General features: G+C 41.1%; 1 protein-coding gene across 1 annotated transcript; it reads left to right on the plus strand.

Annotated features, from left to right (window-relative positions):
- Positions 1 to 310: 310 nt before the first annotated feature.
- On the plus strand, positions 311 to 19,773 carry LOC105015449 (otoferlin). The gene is made up of 42 exons (XM_034297512.1): positions 311 to 360; positions 1,513 to 1,584; positions 1,877 to 2,009; positions 2,223 to 2,277; positions 2,377 to 2,508; positions 2,668 to 2,730; positions 2,893 to 2,977; positions 3,099 to 3,258; positions 3,588 to 3,774; positions 3,908 to 4,094; positions 4,183 to 4,406; positions 5,786 to 5,894; positions 6,214 to 6,403; positions 6,647 to 6,767; positions 6,890 to 6,990; positions 7,109 to 7,199; positions 7,304 to 7,420; positions 7,733 to 7,885; positions 8,087 to 8,276; positions 8,659 to 8,783; positions 8,985 to 9,119; positions 11,051 to 11,212; positions 11,454 to 11,573; positions 11,705 to 11,866; positions 12,033 to 12,195; positions 12,309 to 12,379; positions 12,475 to 12,507; positions 12,668 to 12,796; positions 12,920 to 12,992; positions 13,481 to 13,599; positions 13,782 to 13,919; positions 14,131 to 14,268; positions 14,622 to 14,749; positions 14,973 to 15,143; positions 16,459 to 16,619; positions 17,003 to 17,145; positions 17,404 to 17,492; positions 17,805 to 17,903; positions 18,020 to 18,261; positions 18,509 to 18,687; positions 18,812 to 18,912; positions 19,347 to 19,773. Exons 2-42 carry the CDS (start codon positions 1,539 to 1,541, stop codon positions 19,525 to 19,527), a joined length of 5,406 nt encoding a protein of 1,801 aa, XP_034153403.1. The 5' UTR covers positions 311 to 360; positions 1,513 to 1,538; the 3' UTR covers positions 19,528 to 19,773.
- Positions 19,774 to 20,761: the final 988 nt, after the last annotated feature.

The following is a 20,761-nucleotide window of genomic DNA, read 5'->3' on the forward strand; positions in this document are numbered from 1 at the left end:
AACTTGAGGGAACCAGTCTTGTTAGCTTGTCTGGCATGGGAGAATCGTTAGTGGTGACGTCTCTCTCTCATCAGCCTAGCTAGTTTACCTTACCCGTTTGTCTCGGGTTCAACACTCATACACTATTCATTGACATATCACATCACTCCAGCCCAACTTCTGCCTGGAACAAACCTTACTGTTTTTTAGTGCAACTTTTCTTTGTGGCCTTTCTGTTTCTGCAATGTAAATGGCTAAATAGGCTATGTAGGATCACTATATTGAAGAACAATTCAAACCCTCACAGTTTGGTTTGTCTTTTCATCAGGAACCATTGGGAGGTGGTTTGAGGACAAGGAAAGCGTGTCATTATCTTGTATGGTATGTGTAAACCTTATCTATTGCATTTTTTTAAAATCAGATTTCTGAAGAGTTGTGCATCTCCTGTGTATAACCTAGTCTCGGTTTAGTCTACAAGCATTCGTTGTTTTTGGTTTGAATTGTAAATGATGGCCAACAGATCTAAATTGGCTTTTACTGCAGTTGTAATTCCTATGGTCAAATGTGTTCTGTTAAAATATTTAGGTAGTTTAAAAATTATATTTTGTTATATTATTGAGAATGTTTTTCAAATAATTAATGTTATAAAATTGCAGTTGTTTTCAGCCACTGGATAATCAAGCTTAACCAACTCCATGTGACCCAAAAACCCAACGTATTTCAACATAAACGATCACATACAGAACAATGTGAAAGGAATTATTTCATGGTTAATTTCATAATAGGTTTCTGTTCAGTTATCTTTGAGAAAACCTCTTCAGATCATTTACATTAATTTACAGAGCCCAGCAAGAGTTACAGAGTTTGTTAGTTGTATAGTCTCAGCAGAGTTGTGGTCAGTTGCTTTATTCAGAATGACTTGTGTTGCGCAGTATGACTTTAATTGCGTACCAGTTAGAATACAGGAATTATTTTTTTAAATGGTGAGGTATGCCTTATCTTGTTTTTACTGGGCTCTTTGCTGCCATATGCTGCCTCATTCAGTTTTGTTTCAAATGTTTTGTTTTTGAAAATTACTTTTTCTTTTGAGCAAAGCCAAGGTGAATAAAAGTGGAATGATAGAAAACATCTCGACTTGTGATTAGATTATATGTTGTGTGTTTTTCTGTTCTAATATGCACGTTTAATTATTGTGAGTGTTTTGTGCACAAGGTGTGTGAAATGTATCCGTAGTTAATTGAGGATTAAGGTCTTACCAAGTAAATTATTAATTTCCTTACAATTAAGTCAAATAAGGGTGTGGTGGAAGAGATGAAAACAGTCTTTAATGAAACACTGTTTGCTCATAAGGGTCCCTGTCCACCCTCACATTTGACTTTGACTTGGGCCCACACAGAGCTCTGGTCAAAAGCAGTGGACTGTTTAGGGTTAGGCTTTAATCTTAAATCTTAAAAAAAAAAAGAAAAAAGAAAAAAATTATACTACACAATCAATAACCTCCCAAAATGTAACCTTACATTTCTTTATTCACAGAGCAAGAAAAAGGACAGTTCAGCAGCATGAAGAAGTCACGTGGACATAAGTCGGATCATGGAAAAGGAGGAGGTAGAGTATAGTACAACACACACAGTACTGCAACCACCTCAATTGTTCTGTTAAAACACCGGACGGAAATGTAATTTTATACAACCTTTTCCTAATCTCTCTTGGACTAAATAACTGTGTTCATTTATTTTTTACATTGTTTCAATAATTTGTGAACAGTAACGTACATAACCAATGAGATATTTAAAAGGGGACACAAACAACCTAAAAGGGCTGTGGTTGTCGAGCTTAGCTATCATCATCCTGTCAGGCTGTTCTGACAGGTGTGGCCTACTTGACTGTGATTGTCCAGGCGACGAAGCAGCCATCTTGGAGACAGAGGACCTGGACTTCACGGGAGGTATGGGAGGAAAGGGGGTCCCGGACCCCGATACCATCTCCCTGGCCTCAGTCACAGCCGTCACCACTAATGTGTCCAACAAGAGGTGAGCACAGGGCGCAGTTCCTTGGCCATTCGGTGTACACTTAATGTATAGCCCTAGTTAGATTACATAGAAGCAAACTGTGTTGGATTGAAGGCTGGTGTTTTAATGACACAGTTTACAATGTAGTATCCTGTGGTTCATATAATTCTGAAATGTAAGTCTGCATTGATTTAATCGGACTGAAACATCTTCCTAATGTGTGTCTAACACCAGATCTAAACCAGACATAAAAATGGAACCTAGCGCCGGTCGACCAATGGATTACCAAGTAAATGACAATATATGTTCATAATGTCAAGCAGTTAACAGCATATGTTGGAATGTATTGTAATCCCGAGAGTTTTATACGATTGTACTGTTTCACCAGGTTAGTGTTACCGTCATAGAGGCACGGCAGCTGGTAGGGCTCAACATGGATCCAGTGGTCTGTGTGGAGATTGGAGACGATAAGAAATACACTCAGATGAAGGAGTCCACAAACTGCCCTTACTACAATGAGGTAACCAACTCGCTCTGGACGATGATATCAGCGTTTACAGAATTGTAATTTACTGTGTCAACAACACAACACAACTACTGTGTAGTTTCAGTGAAAGGCTGTGTAGTTTGCAACTTCATTACCCTCATGCATTTCTTTGAAGTCTCACATCTCTTTCAGTACTTTGTCTTCGACTTCCACGTCCCGCCCGATGTTTTGTTTGACAAGATCCTGAAGGTGTCGGTGAGTAGCCTTAGTAGGATATATATAATATCACAGACATTATTCACGTCCCTACCTAAAGTACATTAATGGATGTGCCCAATATTTACAAAATGTTTCCTGTAATTCAACTCAGATCATGTATTATCAACGCATTCTTCACTCTGGTCCTCCACCCATCAGGTAATCCACTCCAAGAACCTGCTGCGTAGTGGAACCCTGGTTGGCTCTTTCAAACTGGATGTAGGCACTGTCTACTCACAACCAGGTTAGAGAGAACTGGAGAGAAAACTCAGTAGCTACTAATGACCTACTGTATATCAATACTCTTATCTACGGGTACTGACCCACATATGTATGAATAATCCAAAATAAATGTTTTCCGACAGAACACCAGTTTTTCCACAAATGGGCCCTTCTGTCTGACCCTGATGACATCACGGCCGGGTGCAAAGGTTATGTTAAATGTGACATTGCTGTTGTGGGGAAAGGGGACAACATCAAGACTCCACACAAGTCTACCGAAACAGATGAAGACGATATAGAAGGGTAAACAATGATGACTGTGTAAAGCAGTAACTGTAGTCGTTTTGGATAGTAGTTAAAGCTGCACTAATCTAAGATCTAATGTGTCCTACGAAGGCCCTCCCGTCCCACACGGTTAGGGTTGGTCTTGTAGTTAAAGGCTGCTGGTTCAAGGTGTGCATTCATGGGGGGGGGGAATGCATTGCTTCCTCTGTTTAACAGGCTATTTAAGATAGATGATCATGTGACCAGAGTTCACCTTTAACCCTACTTGTTCCTGGATGTCACTTTGGATAGAGAGGTTTATTAAATGCTAAAAGATGAATGTGTTCTCTTTCATTGTGTGCTTCCAGTAATCTGCTGATACCTGAGGGGGTTCCCGCGGAACGCCAGTGGGCTCGCTACTACGTGAAAGTTTACAAAGCCGAGGGCCTTCCCAAGATGAACACCAGCATCATGGCTAACGTCAAGAAGGCTTTCATAGGCGAGAACAAGGACCTTGTGGACCCTTATGTACAAGTTCTGTTCGCTGGCCAGAAAGTAAGTAATAATATTGTTGTATTACGTTATGCTAATCTATCCTCTGCTACTCTGTCAGGCCTACTCCATGGTATATCCAATGGGCACAAGTTGTTTCATTGTACTGTCTACCTGGACTGCCTTGTGATCCCAGGGAAAAACATCTATCCAGAAGAGCAGCTATGAACCGATCTGGAATGAGCAGATCATCTTCACTGAGATGTTTCCACCGCTATGTAAACGCATGAAGGTCCAGATCCGAGACTCGGACAAAGTGAACGACGTGGCCCTCGGGACGCACTTCATTGACCTGAGAAAGATTGCCAATGATGGAGACAAAGGTGCTTCTGTGCAAAAATGTCCAAAATTGTCTGTGCTAGCACAGTTCATATTAGATTGCCATTCACCTAACACTCTCTTCCCTGCCAGGCTTCCTTCCCACGCTGGGTCCTGCTTGGGTGAACATGTATGGCTCGACGCGTAGCTACACCATCATGGACGAGCACCAGGATCTGAACGAGGGTCTGGGAGAGGGGGTGTCCTTCAGGGCCCGTCTGCTAATTAGCCTGGGGGTGGAGATCTTAGACACCTCCTCTCCTGAGATCATGAGCTCCACAGAGGTCCAGGTGGAGGGCGTGCCCAAGATCTCAGAGGTGGGTCTCACACATGCACGTTATGTAAATATGCACTTCCACTTGCATTTTAACACACATTTAATGTCATACATAATGTCATAATGTCATACCCTTGTGGGCAACCCATTCATTCATTACCTTGTAACCGAACCTAGCTATATCCCTAAACATAACCTCTCAACCTAACCATGAAGTCTCTCTCTCTCTGTTTCTTTCTCTCTCTCAGGTGAGTGCTCTAGCAGACACATTGTCCTATTGTCACAGTTAAATTATAGATCAACTTTGTATGGCTGTTCGCTGGTGCTACATTATTAACTGTTTCCACTGATAGTGGTCTTCTCATGTGTTCAGACAATGGAGTTCACTGAGCTTTTGTTTATAAAAAGACTGATATCCAGATAGATCATGTCTGAACTTTTTCTGTAACTAAATATACTAAAGTGGAAAACAAATGGATAATTTTTCTGATATATCTTTTTTTTTAACTGTCTACACCTTCATAATGGGGGAAACTGTAATTGGATTTAACCAATCCTATTCCAAATAATTTACAATGGTAATTCGCATTTTAACTGAAGTGATTTTGATTAGCGCTAAATAAAAGTAGTTATTTCTAAAATATTTCCTTGAAGCTTTCTTAAGAACTTGCAAATCAGGATGCCCTTCCTAAATGTATGACCCTGGAATGAGAAAGCTGTCAATCATGGTGGTGGCAGCATCGTGATATAGGTCTGCTTCTCTTTAGTGGAGACAGAAGCTCTGGTAAGGATAGAGGGGACAGTGAATCATGTGATATTTTATCACAAACCCTGCTGCTCTCTGACAGAAAGCTGAAAGCTTAAGAAGAATTTCACCTTACACTGGCAAATTGCAGGAATGGCTTGCAATAAGAAAGATTAATGTCCTGGAATGGCTCATTTGGAGCCCATACCTCAAGCCTAGAAAATCTTTATACTGACATAAAAAGGGCTATGTTTGGGATATCCACACACAACTTGACTGAGATTGAAGTGTCCTTCAAAGAAGATTGGGATGAAATTGCAAAATATAAATAGGCTTCCAAATAGATTCCAAATAGGCTTACTGCTAAAATCCAAGCAAAACGTTTTACCAGAAAGCACAATATTAGTTTTTTTGTGTGTGAAATATTATCAATTTGTTTTTCACTTTGATACTGTTGGCTACAATATTTAATTGAAGTTGAAAAAGGACTGAAATAATTTGTTTCGTTTTTTGCCTTTAGGTGAGCTGCATTTAAATAAGGTGTACACTTTTGTTATTCACTGAATCTGCCCTTAAAGTCAAATTAAAATGAAAGCCATTATATAAGTGGAGTCCAGAACCTTTTTGCAAATTTAAGTTATATCTGTTTAATGTGTCTCTTTCTTGCCACGCAGAGTGCCACAGGAAAAGTAGAAGAGTTTTTCCTCTTCGGGGCATTCCTGGAAGCCACTATGATTGACAGGAAGATCGGGGACAAACCAATCAACTTTGAGGTTACAATAGGTATCTGGCTTGAACACTCATCATGATTTATGCAAAGATAAGCCATGCATTTTAAATCAGAATTCAGATCTTAATCAAAATCTGGCCAATCGCGTCAAATTTGAATACATGTTATACCATAGCAGCTGGAAAGCATGTATGATGTGGAAGGCAGGTTTCTTGGGTAAGGAAGTAAATCATGGGTTTCTTTTTCTGAAGTTATCTGGATGGCCCCTTTTTTTAACCTTGGATTTTGTCTAATCTGGCTCCAGGCAACCAATCCTTGAGGATCTATCATCATATGTTATGGTATTTTTATGTTATTATATTATTTAACCAGGTAACTATGGCAGCGAGATTGACAATGTGGGAAAGCCCTCGCCAAGTGGAGGGAAGAAGAGTGGTGGAGACGGAGATGAGGAGGAGTCGGAGCTAATCCATGGCTCTAGTGATGAAGAGGCTGGAGATGATGATAATGACCTGGTCTCAGTGTCGGCCACCCCGCCCATGAAACCGGTCATTACAGACAGGTCAGATCCCGACGGACTCTTTAGCTGAGTACTACAGCGGTGAAAGCTGGTTGAAATAACAAACAGGCTCACGGATATAAAATGTGTATGTAAAAAAATAAGATGAAATAAGATTTTCCTGTGAAAATGTAAGGGTGGTGAATATACTAATAATAAAGATATTTTAAAGGGCTATTTTTATTTTTATTTTTATTTATTGTAGTTCTCACGGGGTTTAATTGTCAGTCTTGTCATGCTTTTCAGAAACTACTTTCACCTCCCTTACTTTGAGAGGAAGCCATGTATTTACATTAAAAGTCGGTGGCAGGACCAGAGAAGAAGACTGTACAATGCCAACATTATGGACAACATCGCTGATAAACTGGTGGGTCGACGAATCCCTCCTGAATACATAGAACAGTTAAAAAAACGACTGCAACATTATAATGGATATCAACAACCTTATTGAAGCGGTGTGGCAACATTTCTGTAATGACGTGTCAACAGGAGGAGGGTCTAAACGATGTACAGGAGATCATAAAGACAGAGAAGACCTATCCTGAACGGCGACTTAGAGGTGTCCTGGAGGATCTCAGCAACGGATGCAGGTCTTTGAACACAATTCAGCCGAAACCCTGACAAGCTGGCTGTCTACTTCAACTATGATTAGGGTGCTAATCGTAGTTGACAAAATATATATTAATTTATATATTTTTTTCCCCCCAGTCAATTTCTGACTCTTGCTAACAAGGACCAGAACCAGCCTGGGAGGACCAAATTGGACAAAGAGAGACTCAAGTCATGCATGAGGGAATTGGTACAGGACCCATAAAGGATAGTGATATTCGGTGCATAATGAGTAGCATTTGTCTTGTGTTTGTGGACCAAAAGCTGTTATTGTCTCATTGCGCGTGCCTACAGGAGAGTATGGGTCAGCAGGCTAAGACCATCAGAACGCAGGTGAAGAAGAATACAGTGAGGGATAAGATCAAGCTGGTCCAGAACTTCCTCCAGAAGCTCAGATTCCTAGCTGACGACGTAAGTCCCAAAAGGGGCCACACGAGGCCATACATTCAGGAGTTACTCAGTCACTGTTGATTCCATTCTGGATTTCTTTGATTGTCTTTTCTTGTATCATTGCTATCAATTTGTTTTTTTATTGTATATATTTGTGCAGAATACATTTGCAGATTGAACCCTAAATGTTTGTGTATGTACGTATGTACAGTACAAATTGTATATACAAAACTCAGCTACACTCAGCTTTGTCATATTGATTGCTTAGTTCAACAATTTTTCCAATTGGAACAAACACATTTGTTGTTTAAATTGAATCCTGTCTAATTGCAGCCGCAGCACAGCGTCCCAGACATCTACATCTGGATGATGAGCAACAACAAACGCATTGCCTATGCCCGTGTCCCCTCAAAAGACATCCTGTACTCCGGGGTGGAAGAGGAGACTGGGAAGGACTGTGGCAAAGTCAAAACCATCTTCTTCAAGGTCTGCATAGTTCCTCTACCTCAAGAAAACTGAAGGATGAATATTGCTTCTCCCAGTGTTTCTTTTTTTTCTTCTTGAGATTCAGTACTTGTTATTTGTTTTCTACCCTGCCATCCTCCTATTCAGTTTTCACTTGTTCTGGACCACCACCGGTGTCACACGGTCGTCTAATTTTGTTTTCACGTCTTTGCCTCGTCCCAGCTGCCTGGTAAGAAGGGCTTTGGGGCAGCCGGCTGGACTGTACAGGCTAAGACTGAGATATACCTGTGGCTGGGTCTGAACCGTCAGAGGAAGGACTTCCTGTCAGGCCTGCCCAATGGCTTCGAAGAGAACAAGATGCTCAAAGGACCTGGCTCGCAATCTGCTCCACCCATCAGCCTCACATACATGAGTAAGTGAGACATGTGGTGTCCAATCCAGCACACACTGAATATGACATCAATACACAGACACCACAATAATCTCCCTGTATATTAATGATATAGGGAGGTCCCATACATGTCCAGTTCAGACATACAGCACCCATAAACATAATCAGATTGGAATGGATACGTTCCTTGGACTGGTCATCCCTTGTTTTGTGCTTATACAATCAACTCCTCATTGGTTGTTGCCATTCCAGAAATGGTTTTCTGTGAACACCAGGTTATTTTAGCCCACCAGGAACCATTCACTTAAAAGTAGTTTTTCTAGGCATTTTAATTCTGTGCACATGGTGTATCACTATGCATATAGGGAAATCAAGATGCTTTTTTTTCTTTACCCCTCCACAGTGAAGCAGATTTTCCAGCTGAGGGGTCCATTTGTACCAGGCTCGCAGCCTGTTGCAGCCGACCGCAGCGGCCTCTCGGACCCCTTTGCCAGGGTCTTCTTCTCCTCACACAGCCAGGTCACAGAGGTCAGCCCATTGTTTTTCCGTTTTTTCATGAAGAAAATAATATAGTATTGAAATATCTGTCATCTTTGAACAGCAGTGAAGTTTGGTCCCGTGATTGAAAATGGTGTGTAAGAGTAACTTGGTACAGAATGGTGAATGAGAGTAACAAAATGGTGGACAGTGAAACAGTTAATAAGTCTATAACTGTCACTCTCCGCCTAGGTGCTGAATGAGACACTGTGTCCCACCTGGGACCAGCTGATGGTTTTCGACAATGTTGAACTGTTTGGAGAGGTCGGAGAACTGAGGGACGACCCTCCAATCATTGTCATAGAAATATACGACCAGGACACGGTGGTGAGCATGATGCCTGGTTGAAACCCACCTCACAACAGATCAATCCTAACAGATTATATGAGAATCTTTGTCCATTGATCATCTTGCTATATATACAGTTGTGTAGATATCCAGACCACTCCTTCCTTGTTGCTCAAGTCCTTTACGTACCATAAGTAACAAGTCATTCAAATACAAATGCAACAGTACTCTGTGCTTTGTTAGCATCATGGTAAAAGAATGTGGTACCTTATGTGGATTTGACATAATCTATATGAATAATATTTGAAAGAATGCACATATATGTTGACTGATTATCATGTGTCTATTCCTGAACATAAACACCATTTGTTTGGATGAACTTCGCTCGGGATAAGTAGAGTTTGAATTAAATTCTGACTGAAGGCTTGAAACGGTTGACCAGTCTACATGTGTCAAACTCAATCCACAGAGGGCAGGGTGTCTGTGGGTTTTGCTCCTTGATCACTGATTGGCTAGGAACTCTCCTCACCTGGTTGTCTAGGTCTTGATTGGAAACATTAAAAGTCTGTGTGTGCAATTCAACCCTACTCTTTTAGTGCCCACTTTGGTCATGTCTGTAAAATTTAATTGTTTCACCTTAATAACATCTCTCGCTTCAGCTCGCCTAAGAACATCTCTCACCTTTCGTGATGCAGAATAACTTATCCCTTAATTAATTTAAATGTAGTTTATTATGGGAATACGATACATAGGGGGCCTGCCAGCCAAGTCATTCATAAAGCTAATTCAAAACAGTGCTGCAAGGATCCTGGATATGTCTGCCCACGTCACCCATCTCCTTGCTTACCTCCATTGGCTTCCTGTCCCTCAAGTAATTCACTATAATATGATTCTCTACAAAGCCCACAAGGGCATCAGACCTGCTTACCTATCAGATCCTACAGTACGAATCTCTACCCACACCAACTTACCCCAACCCACCCCTCCCCCCACCGCGGTCCAACCATGCCAAAATGCTATATGTATTTTATTTTTATTATTTTTATTGTAATTATTTATTACATTTGTATGTACTTTGAGATTTACAAAAGCGCTTTAAAAATGCAAAAAACTATTAACATTACAAAGGAGAAATCAACAGACACCCAACCCTCCATGGAATGAGTTTGATACCCCTGGATAATCTGCCATACACATCGCCCTACGGCAGCGCTTTCCAACCCTGATCCTGGAAAGTTACCCTCCTGTAGGTTTTTGCTCCAACCCCACTTGTAACTAACCTGATTCGTCAACTAGTTAATTACTACAATCAGGTGTGCTAGACCAGAGTTAGCGTGAACACTTGCAGGATGGTATCTATCCACGAACTGGGCTAGCCCAAGGCATACAAGAGGTATATCAATCAGCTGGAATGACTTGTCCACTGGAAAACAGCCTGATCCCTCTTGCATTCCTTCAATGGAAGCTTTTTGTTTATGTGGTACGGTGGTAACATTTTGGTGTTTTGTTTTAGCCTGGTCCCAGACCTGTTTGTGTGCATAGTTCACCCCTATGGTCGAGTTGGGACAAAAGAGCCAACAGATCTGCAACCAGGCTATTTGTTTTTTGTTGTTCCGTTGTTTTCTGAAGCTTTGAAGCATGTGCATTGATGAGCCATGCTTCAGTGTTGGGTACAGCTCAAGCCACATTTAACATAACATATTGATGAAAGATGTTCCATGAAGATTCCCAATTGCAATTCTTAGAATACAGTTTTTTTTAAATACAAAATGTTTCAACTGAAATGTGAACAACAGCACAATATCCTCAGTTTTGAATGGTACAGTATCCCAAAGTTACCATTCTTTCAAATATTTAAACCGTAATTCATATTGGTGGACGTGATATGGAACTTCCGCTACCACAGAAGGTTCTGGACTGCAATGTAATTATCTGCCATTCCTCCCTGGGATGCTACCATGTGACTCCAGGGCAAGGCAGAGTTCATGGGCAGGACCTTTGCCAAGCCCATAACCAAGATGGCTGACGAACACTATGGACCTCCACGATTCCCTCCCCAACTAGAGTACTACCAAATCTACAGGGGGAACTGTGCTGCCGGAGAGCTGCTGGCAGCCTTTGAATTGCTGCAGGTGAGCCTGGCCAATAAATCAACCTCCGACACTATTTGTCCCAGAGTAGAGGGAAATTGGTTGTGGGGAAAAATTGCTGTAGAAGTTGAAACCTGACATTCTAGTGAAGCTTTGAAGGTGGTGTATTCTGAGATTTCCGTTGTTTTACATGCGGACAAATCCAGATTTCTGCCGGTGTTTCATCAACTGGAGTCAAAGGACCCTGCACTGTGTATGTCCGTAACATGTGCTGGTGTTTCAGATTGGCCCTAATGGCAAAGCTGACCTGCCACCCATCGAAGGTCCTACAGACATTGACCGTGGTCCCATCCTACCCGTCCCTCTGGGCATCAGACCAGTCCTCAGCAAATACAGGATTGAGGTGGGACTCCTTTTGGCCTTATAAATGTGTACTGCTTATGCATGTGGTATGTGTGGATTATCATGTGTTATGATGTTCTTATGTAGGTATCCTTTAAATAAAGTGTTACTTTAAATTGTTCCTTTACTCAGGTGCTGTTCTGGGGTCTACGGGACCTAAAGAGGGTCAACCTGGCTGCAGTGGACAGGCCTCGTGTAGATATAGAATGTGCCGGCAAAGGGGTCCAGTCTTCCCTCATCCAAAATTACAAGAAAAATCCCAATTTCAGCACCCTGGTAAAGATGTTTGAGGTGGTAAGTTCTCTTTAAAATTGCATTAAATACCGAAATAACTGAATTACGGCACTTTTCCACGACGTCGTGTGTGACGTCATCATGAATACGAAGTCCTTACGACAGAGAACGATACAGCCGAGGACATGTTACAAATGCTGTGTGCCACAATGACTGTGTTCTCCAGGATCTGCCGGAAAACGAGCTGCTCCACCCTCCCCTGAACATCAGGGTGGTGGACTGCAGAGCGTTCGGACGCTACACCCTGGTGGGGAACCATGCTGTCACTTCCTTGCGCAAGTTCATCTACCGAGCAGCTGACAAGAACGGCAACGACTGGAACGTTCATGGTAGACACACACACACACACACACACGGGTTGCTTCGCCATGATGCTTTGCAAAGGTCGGAAGGAATCCCCGTTTTTTAGAAATGGTACTAATGCAGTCTTCTTGCCTCGCAGAGGAGATCATTGTCAACATGGAGCCAGAGCCTACCGTCAAAAAAATGGAGACCATGGTCAAGCTGGAGTCTGTAAGATTTCAAACTTATAAATTAACATTCACTTTTTAAATGAACTCCTGAGTTCAAATCTGCTTGATGAAAATTTGATGTGTTTTCTTTCCCAGGGGTCCGATGCAGTGGTCAAAATTGAGGTATGTGTTATAGTGTAGATCTAGAAAGGCCTCCAGTTCTCACCGTAGAAAGCATGTTTGAAGTATTTACAAGTGACTGTTTATTTGCTGAACTTGCACAATACAGTGAATGTGTTGAAAGTGCTAGGACAACCTGCCCGCTAGCATTTAACCGTTGATTTTGTAGGAGGATGAGAAGGGGGGGAAGAAGAAGAAGAGGAAGAAGGGAGGAGAGGAGGTGGAAGAGGAGGAGCTGGATGAAAGCATGTTGGATTGGTGGTCCAAATACTTTGCCTCCATTGAAACTCTGATGGAGGTGAGCCCATCCACCTGAATTGACTTACTATTTGCTGATGTAAAGAATTTTAAACGTTGTTAACATCTGATGGCCACATTTCCAATCTAAAATTCACTCGGTGTAATATTTCTTTAAATCTAGATTCTCAAGGCTCAGGAGGCAGCTATGGCTGACGCGGAGGAGAAAGAGGAGCACGATAATGCTGCTGACGGAGGTAACCAAGAGTCCTAAACACCTTCAAAACGTCCTGCACTGCAGGAGAGTTCTCCTGGTTATGACAACATTACATCTAACTCCTCTCATAACCTCTGACTTTTGTCTCATAGTTCTCATTGCATTATTTTACATCAACATGAATCCAGATCTCTCCTGCTCTCAAATGAATGCCAATTAGAAAAATAGGAACAATATTAGGAGTTACACATAGTGTTATTTTTTTTTAAATAACATGGTATTTAATTACAAATAAATAAATGTATTTTATAACAAATGCACTTTTATGCAGAGATTGTGTGCATGTTGATGTGTGTAGATGTGATGTCTGTTTCTCCGGTATTCATGGTATAAACTAAATACTAAAACTGACTGGTTTGACAAGTTTCATGTGGAGTTCATAGCCTGAGCGCCGTGCTGTGCACCACCTATCCCTCCTGACCCCTCACCCCCCTCATCCCTCATCCCTCATCCCAAACCTACACGCAGAGATCAAACCTGACGAATCTACTGTCAAAGGAAAGAGAGGGAAGGCAAAGAAGGACAAGAAAAAGGCAGGACTTGGAGATATGCCAGAGAAGAAAAAAAAGAAGATTGACGAGTTGAAGGTATGTGACCATTCAACAACGCCTAAGCAAGCCAAACTGGTTGAATGTATGTCAAAAGCAACCCGAATCGTAATTGCAATAAAAGTTATCATAACACGCACGTGTACATCAGGGGTCCCTAGTAGAAAGTGTTGCAAACACCTGTTTTACTGTATGATTTTTTACATTTATTTCCTCATTAGGTGTACCCAAAAGAGCTGGAGAATGAGTTTGATTACTTTGAAGACTGGCTTCACTCCTTCAACCTGTTTAGAGGGAAGGCTGGTGATGACGAAGACCAGAATGTGGCTGATGAAGACAGAATTATTGGCAAATTCAAAGTAAATGTTTTGCCAACATCAGTGAGAAAGAAGTAGTCTTCTCACGCTGTATATGTAGATAGCAGACTGATTCCACCATTTTCATTACTATAAACCCAATCCCAAACCTAAAATATTGTATAATCCCAAACTTAACACTATGTGTATTTTAGGGTTATTTCATATCAGTTTCAGATGAGATACTGTTAACTCTGTGTGTATGTGTGTCCAGGGCTCTCTGTGCATGTATAAAGTCCCGGTAGCAGACGAGATACAGAGGGAGATGGGCTTCGATTCTAACATGGGCATGTTCCAAAACATTCCAACGAATGATCCAATCAACATCCTCGTCCGAGTCTATATCATCAGGGTTTGTATACTGCTCTCAGTTGTGTACTGTATTTCCTTTTGGCTACCGACACAACGCTGTACTGTACACAGTATGCCAAAGGCCTGGATTAAACCCAAAGCGGGTTAAAGGCACTGAGGCTTATACAGACAATGTTCACAGAGATTAGCATCCACAGTAAATGCTCCAGATGTCGACTTAGTTGGACCGTGCTTTTAAAAGCCGCAATTCCTGTAACCCACTTTCGGGTTTAAACCTGGCCTTAAAGGCCTAGAAATCTGAATGAATCCCAAACTGCCCTGTGTTTATGAACGTTTAATATCTTGATAAAAAAAATGTATAACAGAATCTCTCTTTGTGATATTTTCCTGCAGGCTACTGACCTTCATCCAGCAGATATCAATGGAAAAGCAGATCCTTACATCGCTATTAAACTGGGCAAGTCAGATATCAAAGACAAAGAAAACTATATTTCCAAACAACTCAACCCTATCTTTGGCAAGTGAGTGGAAAAGCTCTAAAACAGCACTTTGTCCATCCCCAATAATAAAAGTTATAATAAAGGGATTTATTCTTAAAACAGTCTTATTTAGAATACCAATAGTGTAGAAGCTAGCCAAGTAACTTACTTTTTATGACTTGCATTGGTGAAGTTATGACTTGGGCATTAAATAGGCTTTTGAGATGTAAAATAAGTTTGAACATGTTAATAATAATCTTATCAGATCCTTTGACATCGAGGCCACATTTCCCATGGACTCCACGCTGACAGTGTCAATCTACGACTGGGACTTAGTGGGCACAGACGACCTCATTGGAGAGACCAAACTGGATCTGGAAAACCGCTACTACACCAAGCACAGAGCAACATGTGGCATTCCGTCTAAATATTCCATGTAAGTGGCTGGCCTAGCTCCCTATAGCCTTATGCATTTCCAGTACATATCATTAATACTGGTATATCGGTAGTATCATACCTTTTCTTATTAAAATGTATTATACCAAGGTCTCACATGAAAAAAATTATATTAATATCTCATTCGGACTCTCATCTATGAACTACCCTAAATCAATACCCATTTGTATTTTTTTACTGTTATTTTACCAGGTAAGAATAATTTCCTTATAAAAAGACCAATCTAAGGCAATGAAAAAAAGGAGTATGGGAGGGGTTTCAAAGCCATTTCCAAGCAATTTAAAGTATTCCACAGTGTGACAAATAACTGGCAATCTACTGTAAAAATGTCAGGTTGTCCCACCAAATTCAATCTAAGAGCTAACCGGAAGATGCTTCTAGAAGTTCCTAAGATCCCCAGGGCGACATCAGGGGTCCTTTAGGTCTCTCTTTCCACAATCAATGTTAAAGTGCATGAGTCAGTTGTCAGAAAGATAATATACAAACTCGGCCTACATTGAAGGTTAGGTAAGAAGAAGCTTCTTAGCTGCAGTGCCTGTAAACAGAAAAACCTGTCAACAGTAAAGCATGGAGGTGGTGGCATCATGGTTTGGGGCTTCTTTGCTGCCACAGAGCCTGGCCAAATTGCCATAATTTGGCCAGGCTCTGTGGTCAACCATGAATTCCATTCTTATTGTCCCAGAGAATTCTTGAGAAGAATGTAAAGTTATCTGTCAAAAATCTGAAGCTAAAATGAACTTCGATCTTGCAACAAGACAATAATCCAAACCACTCAAGCAAAGTTACAACAGAATGTCTCAAAAAGAAGATAAGGAGGGTTATGGAATTGTCAAGTCAAAGCCCAGATCTCAAACCTATCAAAATACTGAGGAGGGACTTGAATCGGCATGCAGGAAATCCCTTGAACATGACACAGTTATTGGAGTACTGTAAAGTAGGGGTGGGATTCCTTCCAATCGATGTAAGAGACTAATAGACAGTTACAAGAAACAGCTATATGAATCCACAAAAGTAATTTTGGCTATTATACACCAGATATTATATTAAAGCTAGGGATGTACTTATTTTTTACGCATTATGAAAATGCATTTCAGTTGATTTTTGATCGATAAATGATTGCCAACTGTGATATTTCAGTGTCATTTTTCCAATTAGTTTACCTTTATCTGTCAGTCGCGTTGAATTAAAGATTACATATCCATATTTCGACAAAAGACAACTTTCCCTGGGGGTGTACACGTTTTCACAACTCTATTGTTTCACATGAACTTTGCGGGATTTGTTTTTTCCTGTAGCCACGGCTACAATGTGTGGCGGGACCCCCTGAAACCGACCCAGGTCCTGGCGAAGCTGTGCAAGGATGGCAAGCTGGACGGGCCACACTATGGTCCCGGAGGGCGGGTCAAGGTGGCCAACCATGTCTTCTTTGGCCCAACCGAGATCGAAGATGAAAATGGTACGTTGTAGAGCACAACAACAGAACCAACAGAAATGCTTCTTTAGGTTGCTATGTTGGTTACTCCCAACCCAGTCAATCTGCCTGAAATTCCCTCTCATGTACACTTCATCATTTGTTCATTGGATCTTTCGGAGGTAGGTCAACCAGGTGTTACTCAGTTTACTAAATTAGGTTTACAACTTCTGTAGAACCGAATGTCTGTTTGGGTTGGTCAGGTGTCATTGGTCTTGTCCGGGTCAGTTGTTAGAGCAAGGCACTTTAAACGCATTTATTATGGTTTTGATTCCCTGTTTGACCCATAAATAAAATGTAGGCATGTATGAATGTAAGTCCCTTTGGTGGAAAGTGCCTGCTAAACAGCATATATAAATCATGTTTAGGTCTGAAGAAGCAGACGGATGAGCACCTGGCCCTGACAGTACTGAATCACTGGGAGGACATTCCCAGGGTGGGCTGTAAACTCATTCCAGAACATGTGGAGACCAGGCCACTCCTAAACCCAGACAAGCCAGGGATCGAACAGGTGAGACAAGGTTGCCTTTGAGGCTGTATTTCCTACTGGCTTGACTGCTGGATTCAAAGTTTTCTAACATGACATCAGAAAATAAATAACAGGAACAATGCATACTTCTGATCCTTATTTCTGTAAAAAGCTGAAGGATGATTCTGGAAAATGTAACCACACTGAAATTCATAGATAAAATGATGGACCATCCATCCCTTTTAGACAGTGGAGTTGAGTTGAGTGTCAACCCATGTTGCTCTGTGTGTTTCTCTATAGGGAAGGATTGAGATGTGGGTGGACATGTTCCCCAAAGACATGCCTGCACCTGGACCGGCCATTGATATTTCACCCAGGAAACCGAAGAAGTATGTTTAGAGTAGTTTATCGCAATGTGCTTTTTAAAATAGTTAGTTAAAACAATGGTGCAATTGTTACTGTAGGCTGGGGCTTCATTCTTGATTCACGTTACATTCTTGATTCACGTTACATTCTTGATTCACGTTACCCGGTTTATAAGTAAGCAATAAGGCACGAGGGGGGTGTATATGGCCAGGATTCAAACCACCTGGTTAATAAGACTGAATATATCACATAATAATATCACTTACAATGTTATTTCAGAAATAGACATATCACAAAAATACTGATGTTACACTGCGTTGTTTGGTTGGTGGCAGGTTTGAATTGAGGGTAATTATCTGGAGCACAGATGAAGTCATTCTAGAGGATGATGACATCTTCACTGGAGAAAAGTCCAGTGATATCTTCGTGCGGGGGTAAATAATGTTTCTTTTGAAGCAATATATGTTTGTATATGTATAAGTCGTCTTGTACTAAATATTTGAAACATTTCTGCTCCTTTCTTTCTCCTCCTTCAACAACCATTCAAAAGCTGGCTGAAGGGCCAGCAAGAGGACAAGCAGGACACGGATGTCCACTACCACTCCCTGACAGGCGAGGGCCTCTTCAACTGGCGCTTCATCTACCCCTTTGACTACCTACAGGCAGAGGAGAAGATCGTCCTCTCTAAGAAGGAGTCTATGTTTGCCTGGGATGAGACTGAATATAAGATCCCTGCTCGTCTCAACCTACAAGTCTGGGATGCCGATCACTTCTCTGCAGACGACTTCTTAGGTGGAGTGATTTAATTTACCCATTCTGAACATTTCCCATGATGATCTTCTGTGCCATAGATGCTGGTCTTTTCGTGAATATAAGGTTTCAGACAAGGGTTATATAACCATGTAATATTTCAAATGAAATAGTTGACTTTTTTTCTATTCGACTGGAACAAGGGAACCACAGTCGTGTCATAATGACAGCAACAGAGAATCTTAATTCAAATCAAGTAAATATGGTGGTTATTTGCTCCTTTTCCTAGGGGCCATTGAGCTGGACTTGAACCGTTTCCCCCGAGGAGCGAAGACAGCCAAACAGTGCTCCATCAACATGATACTGAACGAACAGGACGTCCCAATGGTGTCCATCTTCAAACAAAGGCGGATCAAGGGCTGGTGGCCCTTCCTGGCCAGAGATGAGAACGACGAGTTGGAACTCACGGTACAAACAGTAGAATGGACTGGACTACGGGGTTACAGTGCCAAAAAACTGGCTGATGTAAATATTCTGTGTGAGCTGTACATACCCTAATGTTTTGGCTGTGACTTTGTTCGTCTCTTTGAAGGGGAAAGTGGAAGCGGAGCTACAGCTGGTGACTGCAGAAGAGGCTGAGAAGAGTCCAGTTGGTGAAGGACGCAATGAACCTGAGCCTCTGGAGAAACCAAAGTAAGAACATCGTTTACCCTTTGCCATGATCAACTTTTACCAATCACCAACCATTTAAACCTTTTAATGGGGATTTTGCAGTGGAGCAGGGAAGTGGCAGGCACGTTAGGTTAAGCTAAAACAACGCTCATTGCTGACACGCGCCATAACAAAGCTGTGCCTTTAAATAAAACACATACAATTAATGGCATAAAGAAAGGGTTTTTTTATTAAATTAATTTGACCAAGTACCGGATTTGACCAGGTGTCGACTCATCATACTTTACAAGGTAAGCTATTAAAATACCCTTTCTTTATCCTAGGTTTGTGTACATTTGTTCACATATTAACAGGAAACAAGCCTTATATCATATATTAATTTACTAAACCTCCCTGTCTCTGTTTGATTGCCTTTATTGTAGTCCAACCAGCCAACCTTCTTTCTCTCTCCCCAGCCGTCCAGACACTGCCTTCCTTTGGTTCCTCATGCCTTTCAAGGCCATCAAAAACCTTGTATGCAACCAGTATTTCTGGCTCACCATCAAGTTAGTGGTGGCCCTGCTGTTGGTCCTCATACTGGGTCTCTTCATCTACAGCATGCCTGGCTACATGGTCAAGAAACTACTGGGCGCCTGACAAGTGGAAAATCCTAAAAGCAATATTTTGGCAATTTAACCTTTTTTTGATATTTGTTTCCTTCCCACAAAGGTCAGTGGTTTTGTTAAATTAGCCACTACAAATCATCTGAACTGTCCCTTAAAAACAATTATACTCAACACTGTATTCAAAACCTTCAGTAACAAGCATCTCCTATTTTTATGGACTTCTATTTTTATGGACTGTATGTTTTTACTATTTCACACTTGTCAAAATGGTAGCAAAATTGGGATCAATTATTAATAAACATTAACAAAAATATGATTTACTAAATAAACATTAACAAGATATATGATTTACTATGTACCATATTTACATCCTTTTCAAGGACTGAAGACATACAGTAGATAACATTTTAAAGTGATGGTGTTGCAGAAAACCTGAATCTATGTAGAAACATTTTGGGGGTTTTCGCGATTGTGTTTTTGTTCTTGCTTGAAGTCATATGTTTCAGCTTTGTTTGCCCGGACTAAGTTTTCTGTGACTGTTTACATGAAAGTGTATTTGTGTTGTATCAGTGTGCTGCATGTAGTTCAGAATGTATCTGGTTTTTGTGAATAAACTGACAAGAAAACACACTGATACGTTTTCGTCTTTAGTACTCCATACATTTTAATCTCAATACAATGGTATCCTATAAAATCTTAATGTTTTTAGAATGTATGTTAAGGAAGTATGAAGTATTTTTATTTCACAGTTGGCAAGTTTGGCAAGAAAATAAATTCTTATTACGCTAATATTATGGTTCAACTCATTTCAACTCACTTAAAATGTTTTATGTTTAATCTGCATCATTAGATAATAGGTAAGACATTATTAGGGTGCCATACATTCTTATGACAGGCCATACAATACATTATATCTTAATGTACTGAAAACCGCTCTACTAATCGCTGCAGTCTAACCAGCCAACCTTCTTTCTCTCTCCCCAGCCGTCCAGACACTACCTTCCTTTGGTTCCTCATGCCTTTCAAGGCCATCAAAAACCTTGTATGCAACCAGTACTTCTGGCTCACCATCAAGTTAGTGGTGGCCCTGCTGTTGGTCCTCATACTGGGTCTCTTCATCTACAGCATGCCTGGCTACATGGTCAAGAAACTACTGGGCGTCTGAAAGAGAGAGTTATTTCCTTCATTCAAAACATATAGGCAAATACTTGTTGTCGCTGTAGTGCCTTTGTCTTCATTGGAGTGCCTTGTTTGGTGAAAAGTGT

Source organism: Esox lucius, chromosome 15 (assembly GCF_011004845.1).
Source record: "Esox lucius isolate fEsoLuc1 chromosome 15, fEsoLuc1.pri, whole genome shotgun sequence".
Lineage (NCBI taxonomy): Eukaryota > Metazoa > Chordata > Actinopteri > Esociformes > Esocidae > Esox > Esox lucius.

Bases quoted from the DNA above. Each gene is read 5' to 3' on its own strand.
- LOC105015449 (XM_034297512.1), top strand. From the start codon at position 1,539: ATGAAGAAGTCACGTGGACATAAGTCGGATCATGGAAAAGGAGGAG. The intron at 3,775-3,907 runs GTAAGTAATAAT...TTGTGATCCCAG, and splicing joins TTCTGTTCGCTGGCCAGAAA to GGAAAAACATCTATCCAGAA. The intron at 12,993-13,480 runs GTAACCAAGAGT...ACCTACACGCAG, and splicing joins CGATAATGCTGCTGACGGAG to AGATCAAACCTGACGAATCT.